Below are 9649 nucleotides of genomic sequence, written 5' to 3'. Positions count from 1 at the left end.
ACATGGCGTGGCAGAACCTCTCCTGGCCCGCCCACTGCTCCCCTCAGCAGTGTACTTTGATCATCTGTCTGTTCTGCTCCCCACTCTGTCTCTGGTGAATCTTATCACCCTCCACATCTCTGGCCTGTACCCCAGTTCTGTATGAATAAATGGATGAATCTTTAAGAAAAAAAAATTATCTTGGCTATTATGTAATGAGGAAAATATTGAAACAAATGACAAAATATAGACTATCTTCATATTCACCTATCTACCTTGGTCTGTTTCTCATAATTGCTTATGTGATCGATGGTTGTTCATTTAAGGTGGTTAATACAGTTGGGAGACAATCTCCAAAGGGACAAGGGTGCCTTCTGCTCTCCCTGAGGTCGATCTTAACACTAAACAATTAAGAGGGGAGAATGAAACCATCAGTAGTTAAGATTCATGTCTCTCTCTTGTTCATGTGTGAACTCTCAGACCCTTGTTAGCCCCCTTTTGCCTCTCCCTGTGGTGATAGATGACTGGCAGGGATTTCCCCAGAGGCAACAGATGGGCAAGCATTTTTGCCTTCTTTTCATGACTGTATTTAATTTCACAGGGAGAAAGCTGTTTTACATGTTAGCCACATAAGTTCTTTTCCTAGCCAGTGTATGCTTGTAGAAGAGGTGTGAGTAGATTTTTATTTTGTATCTTGGTATTCGAGTTTTTAAAAGGGCAGGTTTCAGTTATTGTTGTGTCTTCCAGGTGATGAGATTGGCACAGAACCTTGTTTTGACACCATTACGTTGGTGGTTTCGGATGGAGAAGCTGGCCCTTTTGTGAATGACTGTTGCTACAATGGACCTCTTCCGACTGTTCCTCTTCGTGAGCCCTTTCCAGTGTATGATCTCAACATCACAGTACATCCAGTGGACAACCAACCACCTTCAATCACAATAGGTGGCAATATTTTCTTTTCTGTTGAAATCCTCTTTTCTCATCTAGTGTCATACCTGTGGTTCAGTGAAATGATGCTGTTTACTTATATTCAAAAGAGAAAACTTCCTAAAGAATTGCTCCAATAGTTGTGTCAAAGCAAATTTTTGGAAATCTTCAAATCTATAAAAGATTATAGGGCAAACAATGTTCTCATTAAACATTTAAATATTTCTGTATATAGGGAGAATATAAATGTATATGAGAGACACAGAGAGAATGATGAAGCGTTGGAGTCCTCAAATATTTTGTTTTAATTTCACACGGGAAAACATCATTTGCCTGCTAGAGAAAGAGTAATTTATTTTATCTACAATAATTTCTATTAGAACAGAATGAGTATACCAGAGAGGCCATTTATATACATTTAACCTTATTTGCTTTTTAGAAAGTCATCTTTTCATAGACATTATGTATATGTTCTGTTTCTCAGGAAAAAAATGCAAGCATATGTATGAATGTTATTGTAATTTGCAAACTATCTTCCAAGCAATGTTCTGGAAAGGAAGCATTATCCCAGCAGAATAATTAAGCACAAAGGCATGAAAAAACTGTTCGTTGTGAACAATTCATAATAGCTCGCAGGCAATTAACGCTCTGACAAACAGAGGTAACAACTGATCTTGAAGAGTACATAAACTACATTTAGTGGCTTATCATTAAAACAGTTTGGCAATTCTTATTTTCATTTGTCACTTCTGTAGAGACACCAGGGAAATCAGAGTTCCTTGAGAATGACTAAAGGGCTGTACGAGAGCATTTAGTATTTCTGCTGTCTTTCCATTATCGTCTGGCTTGCTTGTACAAGAAAGAAAATATAATTCCATAAGTCAAATTAAATTCCACCCATTACCTCTGAATATTTTCACTGTAATAAGAAATTATGCCAAAGGAACATCTCCTGTGGAAGTTTATTTGCATGTGGGAGCTGTCTCTGAATTGGAATTTAAATCGCTCCCGTTTGTCCTTACTGTTCTGATTAGAGGATTCCATGCTAAGTCATAATTTGTTATTATTTGTACACAGGTAGCTTGTTCGTTGTAGAGGAGGGTTTCTCAGCAGCCCTCACCATTGGCCATTTGTCTGCCACTGATCCTGACACTGCAGCAGATGACTTGGAATTTGTTTTGGCTTCACCTCCTCAGTTTGGTTACATGGAAAACATACTCCCTTCTGCAGGTTTTGAAAAAAGCAATATGGGCATCAGTATAGGTAAGTCATGGCTTCATGAGCAGTAGTAACTCATCTCTTGCTTATGAACATGTGTGACCCAAAAATTCTTAATTCTTGGGTTAGGACTTAAAAATACATTTGGGGGCCCTCTCTGGTGGCGTGGCAGGTTAAAGCACTGCACTGAGAAGCTTAAACCACTTCCGCATGAGTTCGATTCTGTCCTGGAGGTGACCACATGGCGCCGCAGACCTCTCCTGACCCGCCCTCTGCTCCCCTCAGCAGTGTGCTTCGTGGATCTGCCTGCTCTGCTCCCCACTCTGTCTCTGGTGGAGCCTCTCGCCGCCCCTGAACCTCTGGCCTGTACCCCATTTCTATATGCACGCATAAAAAAAAAATACATTTGGGCCCAACCTGGTGGCGCAGTGGGCTAGGGCACAACACTGCAAGCTAGCTGCAGCTGCTTCAGTGTGAGTTCAATCTTCTGCCCCAAGGTAAACCTCGTGGCGTGGCAGACCTCTCCTGACCCACCCACTGCTCCCCTCAGCAGTTTACTTAAAAAGAGAGAAAAAAATGCGCACATTTTTCTACTTTGAATTTCTCTAGATCTGCATGTTTACTTCAAAATAAAATAAAACAATAAACACTGAAGAAATGATATTTTTAATATAACATGGACTACTGTGATGGAATAAATCTGTTGGGAACTCACAGAGATTAGGTTACATAATCCTTTAGTGTTATTAATAGATGTTGGTGGAAAAGCTAGTGAATATACCATAGGAATAACAGAAAGTCTGAAAGATTGAAGCAGATGACATTAATTTTGAAAACAAAATATGTCTTACATTTAAACAGCTCTTGTCTTTCAGACATAAATAAAACAACAAAAACCAAGACAGAAGCCAAAAACAAAATCATACAGAGACAACACTTTAGAAGTAAATGATTATCTAAACTCCTTTTGAGACATATCCTTTTTAAACATGACAAAGGCTACATGAATAGAATGACCGAATTGATAGGAAAAGTGAGAATTCAGCTAGATGCTGCCTACAAGAATTCTCCTTCAACTTCAAGGAAACACATAGTTTCAAGTAAAGAGATGGAAAACTGAAACTAAAAGTGCCTAGAATAATTATGCCTATGTCAGATGAAATATACTTCAAGTCAAATTGCAGTAAGGGACAATGAAGTTCATTATATAATGATAAAAGGGTCAATTCATCAAGTTTTGTAACAACTAAAAATTTACAGGTGCCTAACATTGGAGAACCTAAATATACTAAATAAATACTAATATATCTTAAGGGAGTATAGACAACAACACAGAATGATCAGGGAATGTCAACTGTGTATGAATCATTCAGATAAAAGGTCAGCAAGGAAATACTGTATTTGAAGTATACTTTAGGCAAAATGGACAGAACATTCTATCTAATAGTAGCAGAATAGATATTCTTCTCAAACACACATGGAATATCCTCCAGAATAGATCATATAGATCACAAAACCAGTCTCAGCAAATTTAACAATAAGATTGTAATCATACCAAATGTCTTTTCTCATCACAATGTTATAAAATTAGAAATCAAGAACAGGGAGAAAACTACTTAATTCACAAATATATGGAAAATTAACAACATATTCTTGAACAGCCAATAGGTAAAAGATGAAATAAGAAAATAATTGAAACAAATTAAGGTGAAACAAAGATACCAAAAGTTGTGAGATGCAGAGGGAAGTTTAGAATGATTAAAATAAAGGAGGATCTCAACTAAGCAACTGAACTTTACCCTCAGAAAACTAAAAAAAAAAAAAAAAAAAAGACTAAATAAAGTCCAAAGCTAGCAGAAGGAGATAACAAATGACATTTTTCACAGAAATGTAAAAAACAGCCCCCAAATTTGTATAGAACCACAAACCCTGAATAGCTAAAGCAATCCCAAAAAGAAAAAAAGCTAGGGGAATTACACTTTATGGTTTCAAATTATATTTCAAAATTATAGTAATGAAAATAGTTTGGCACTGGCATGAGCATGGATACATAGGCTGGTGCAGTAGAACCAAGAATTTAAAAATAAACCTACACATGTATGGTCAACATATATTTGACAGAGGGGCCAACAATAGTCAATGGAGAAAAAATAGCTTCTTCAATAAGTGTTTTTAGAAAGCTGGAGGATGACTTGTAAAAAAGTAATGAAACTAAAACCCATCTTGCACTATTAAAAAAAAAACCAGCTCTAAAGGAATTTAAGATGTAAGAGTTGAAGCTCTAAAACTCCTTGAAGAAAATAAAGAACTTTTTCACATTGGTCTTAAGTGGTATTTTTGGATAAGTAACAAAAACAACAAATCATCATTAGGACTACAACAAATTAAAAAATTCTGGGGCTGTGAGTATGAAAAAATTCTTCTGTACAGAAAAAAAATCATAAACAAAATCAAAAAATAGTCTGTGGAGTGAAAGAAGATATTTGCCAACCATATACCAGATGAGAAGTTATTATCTGAAATAAGGATCTCATATATTAAATGACAAAACAAAAACAAGTGAAAAATTAAATTTAAAAATGGGCAGAGGACTAGAATATATCTCTCCAAAGAAGTCTTAATCTCTGAGAGGTATATGAAGACAATTCCAACATTACAAATCAGCAGAAAAATGCAAATGAAAACTATAAGATATAATTGTCATTAAGTTAATAAAAGCAAAATGCCAGTGAGCATTTAGAGAAAACAGAACCCCTTATGTACTTGTTGGTGGTAGTCTAAATTGGTCAGGACTATGGAAAACAGCATGGAGGTTTGTCAAAAATATAAAGTGCAGAGCCCTCCCTGGTGGCGCAGCAGGTTAAAGCATAGCACTAGGAAGCTAAATCTACTTCAGAACGAGTTCAGTCCTTGCATGTCCTGGGGGTGATCCACACAGCTCGGCAGACCTCTCCTGACATGGCCGGTGCTCCCCTCAAGCAGTGTACTTGGTCAGTTGGCCTGTTCTGCTCCCCACTCTGTCTCTGGTGAATCCTCTCACTGCCTCTACACCTCTGGTCTGTACCCCAGTTCTGTATGCATAAATAACTCTTTATATAAAAATATAAAGTGTGATATGATACAGCAATCCCACTTCTAGTTGTATAGTCTAAGGAAGTGAAATAACCATCCCCAAAAGATATCTGCCTTCCCATGTTTGTTGTGCTATTATTCTTTTTTTTTTTTTTAAAGATGTATTTATTCATACAGAACTGGGATACAGGCCAGAGATGCAGAGAGTGAGAGGATACACCAGAGACAGAGTGGGGAGCAGAACAGGCAGATCGACAAAGTACACTGCTGAGGGGAGCAACAGGCGGGTCAGGAGAGGTCTGCCTGCGCCATGTGGATCTCCCCCAGGGCAGGTGGGAATCGAACTCATGTGGAAGTGGCTTAAGCTTCTTAGTGCTATGCTTTAACCCACTGCGCCACCAGGGAGGGCCTGTGCTATTATTCTTAATAGCCAAAATATAGAAATAACCTGTGTACATTTGATAAGTGAATGGATAAAGAAGTCATGGTATAGAGATACAGTGGAACATTATTCATCCATAAATGGGGAAATCCAGCCATTTGCAATAATGCAGATATAACGGGAGGGTACTATGCTAACTAAAATAAGTCAGAAAAAGAAATTTAAAATGGTATGATCTCACTTATGTATAACCTAAAAACATTAAATTCATAAAGGCATTAGAATTGTAGCTGCCAGGAACTGGTGACTGGGGAAATGGGGAGATTTGCTCAACGTTACAAATTTACAGTTATAAAGCAAATTATTTATGGGGAGGGGAATTTGAGGTATGGTATGTGGCTATAGTTAACAATGTCATATTGTATATAAAAATTGCTTTGAGAGGCCCTCCCTGGTGGTGCATCAGGTTAAGAGCAGTACTGTAAGCTGGCCACAACCACTACACTGTGAGTTTGATCCCCTACCCCGGCGGTGACCACATGACATGGCAGACCTCTCCTGACCCACCAGCTGCTCCCCTCAGCAGTGTACTTTGTCAGTCTGCCTGTTCTGCAGACTGTCTCTGAGTGAATCCTCTCAGAGACTGTTCCACTGTCTCTGGTGAATCCTCTCACTGCCCCTGCACCTCTGGCTTGTACCCCAGTTCTGTATGAATAAATAAATAAATCTTAAAAAAAAAAGAAAAAAAATTGCTTTGAGAGTAGAATTTTAATGTCCTTGCCCTAAAAACAACAAAATGGTAAATCTGTGAGGTAGGTGTTAACCAACCTTATTGCAGTAAACATTCCTTAATATATGTACATTGAAATATAACACTGTTATCTAAAACTTACCCAGTGCCATAGACCTATATATCTTAATAAAACTGAGAGGAAAAGATTAATTGCATTAAGAGTTATATAGTTCATCTCATGACTTAATGTTCAACATATTACATTTTTTCTCTTGATTGATAGCAGTGTTAAAGTACCAAATCAGCAGGTCAGTGATTTTACTCAGTTTAACCAGTTGCTTCCTGTGTACATTAAGTAGACAGATGATTGACTTTCATTTTACTTTTATATGCAAGAGATGGCCTCTTTCTTATTCAACCATAAGAAGTGCTCATTCAGAAGAGGTGGTTTTAATCAACAGAAGGTCCCACTGACTTTCATTCTAGTGTAGGTTATGAAGTCCCTATACATCTGGGTAGCAGTTACTGCCTTTCTGCTGTCCGTGCAACTTAGTCCTATGTGATTTATAGATATCTGTTTCATGTTGATGGTTGACAGTCATGATAACAGCCCTGATAGCTTGTCATGATTCTCTTACTTGCTTTGCTAAGAAATAGGCTATTGGGCTAATGATTGAGTACAAAGAGCTTGGAAGAAATGCTTTTTTACTTACCTGCTATATCTTGCTGTATTCTAGGCTCATTTAAGTGGAAAGACATGAAGGCTTTGCATATTAACTATGTGCAGTCTAGGCATCTGCGGATGGAACCAACTGCTGACCAGTTCATGATATATGTCACAGATGGGAAGCGACGGTCCTTGGAGATACCATTTTATGTTATAATCAAACCCACGAATGATGAAGTTCCTGATTTTGTAGTGCAGAATATTACTGTAAGCAAAATCAGAATTTTCAATTTCTCTTATAATTTTATGGCTTTCACTTGTCCATTCATGTTGATATGGATGCACATAACACATTAAGCTGGTGGGGGGTGGAGAGGATAATAATCTATTTTATGCAATATAATCACTTGAAAAGTAGACACCTAATAATAGTGATGATAGAAATGATAATCTTATTTGCTAACATGTCAATTATATGGGTGCAGTTATAGTTGTATGTTCATAGGATGGAATATTTATTTGTTTGTAGGAACTATTTCAAATCTTTATGTGCATTTATATGAATATACCTAATAGGGGTTTAGGGTGATATTATTGCATTTATATGAATATATCTAATAGGGACTTAGGGTGATATTATTGCCAGTTAGTAACTAAAAACATGAGGCATAAAAACACTAACTCAGAGATGCCAGTATTTTTTACATAGTTATAGAAAATTTAAAAACACATTTTGATTATTTTCATGCCATTTGAAAATGATTTATATAATAATATTTTTTAGTTTCATTTAAAATTCAGATGTATAGTTAAACTATCACGTTTCAGGTAATACTTGTCTTTTAAAAGGTAAACATAAGTTTATGCAGTTAAGCAAATGAGAATGTTGAGAAACATATAAAGAGAATTATGAAATTCTTCCTCTTTAATAATCTTACTCATAGTCACTCCCCAGAAGTTGAGTTTTTACTAATTACTGCACAAAAGCAATTTCCACACTGCCAATGTGTGTGTATGTAGAGTATGTTTTTAGTATGTTTTCTTTACAAATCAGGGATCATATTATATCCACTACACTCTATATTACCTGAATATTAATTATGTGCATTGGCAATTTTTTCCTCAACATATAATTCTTTTAAACAATTCCTTTAAATACATACACCCACAGACACACACATGATTACTTAACCCTCAAATATGAATAACAAATATTGGTTAAATGGATGAACACAGGTTTTGGAGTCATAGAGACTTAGATGTTGCTGTTTCCTAGCAGTAGAGTCTTAGTTAAGTTATTTTTCTCTATACTTCTGTCTTCATATATAAAGTGTGTATCAGCTCTTCCTTAAGGGTTAGCATGATAATCAAGGTGGTCAGGACACACTAGACCGTTAATAAAGAGGTGCTATTTAGATTATCGCTGTTATTGTGTTTGTCATATTTTTTCCCCCTGACATTGATCAAAGCAAATATCTATTTGAAGCTATCATCTTGCCTTATTTTCATAAATCCTAAATGAATCTGTCATAAAATCCTAAATGCTAAGGTATTTGATTTTAATTTTCTACTGAATCTTAATGCCATAGGAGAGCTTCTTCTGGATGAGATTTGAATGCCTGTTCCTGCCTTTTCTCTTCTGTTGGCACATGGGTTTCTCTAGAGAGCCCTTCAGTAATTATGAGAGAGAAAATCATCTACAAATGATACCATCTTTACCTACTGCTATTGTCTTGTGTCTTTCTAGGGTTGGGGGTTTCTGAAATAATTAAACCTCAGGGAAATTGTCCCTTGCTCTTTGAAAGTAATCATACTTTTACCTGTGTATTCCTTACAGAAGCTGTTGAAGGCTAACAATTATGGAGCCCTTTGTTAGTTATTGGCAGAGCTCATTTTGAGCTTTAAGTGATTTTTTTTTAAAAAGTCACATTTATTTTGCTTTCCCATGAAAACTATGTTTTATAGATAATTGGGCTTCCATCAAGTTGCGCTGCAATTTGCAAAAAAGTTGAGCTATTAAATTATAATACATTTCAAACCTGTTTACTAGTGAACTGTTTTGTGTGTATATAGGTTTAAACCTTTCTTTATATAATATCAACAAACAATTAAAGGTGCAAGAAAATCCCACATCTTTTTCAACTGACTTTCTCCAGTCATCTTGTGAATTAAAAATTTACCATTTCAAAGTGAGAAAGGTTGTCATAGCGTGAGTCGAGGAGTCCTAAGAGCAAGATCATTAGAACATGTTTTCAGATTTCTTCTAAAAGTTGTTGAGAAAAATGGGCCCTCCCTGGTGGTGCAGCAGGTTAAAGCACAGCACTAAGAAGCTAAAGCCACTTCAGCATAAGTTCGATCCTCTCATGTCCCAGAAGTGATCCACATGGCCCTACAGACCTCTCCTGACCCGCCCACTGCTCCCCTCAGCAGTACTTCGTCAGTCTGCCTGTTCTGTTCCCCACTCTGTCTCTGGTGAGTCCTCTCACCGCCCCTGCACCTCTGGCCTGAACCCCAGTTCTGTATGCATAAATAGATAAATCTTTAAAAAAAAAGTTGTTGAGGAAAAGGCAGGTTATTGTCAAAAATGAATTCACATCTCAATCACTGTGTGTTTAATTATGATATCAGCTTAGTTCTTAGTAACTAGGATTACGTGAAAGAAAACCAGCAT

The 9649-nt window shown here is 36.7% G+C and overlaps 1 protein-coding gene across 1 annotated transcript in view; it reads left to right on the top strand.

Moving 5' to 3' along the window:
• The window catches only part of FREM1 (FRAS1 related extracellular matrix 1), a 150189-nt gene that overhangs the window by 74885 nt on the left and 65655 nt on the right, over positions 1-9649 (top strand). The window contains exons 17-19 of the mRNA XM_004677672.1: positions 727-921; positions 1984-2169; positions 7049-7245. Of these exons, the coding sequence (XP_004677729.1) occupies positions 727-921; positions 1984-2169; positions 7049-7245 (578 nt within the window). The remainder of the gene's footprint in view (positions 1-726; positions 922-1983; positions 2170-7048; positions 7246-9649) is intronic.

The sequence above is a fragment of the Condylura cristata genome, unplaced genomic scaffold, assembly GCF_000260355.1.
Source record: "Condylura cristata isolate star-nosed mole 26May11 unplaced genomic scaffold, ConCri1.0 scaffold00006, whole genome shotgun sequence".
Taxonomy (NCBI): Eukaryota; Metazoa; Chordata; class Mammalia; order Eulipotyphla; family Talpidae; genus Condylura; species Condylura cristata.
Note: the sequence above shows the minus strand (reverse complement) of the source record. Positions and strands in the feature narration are given on the sequence as shown.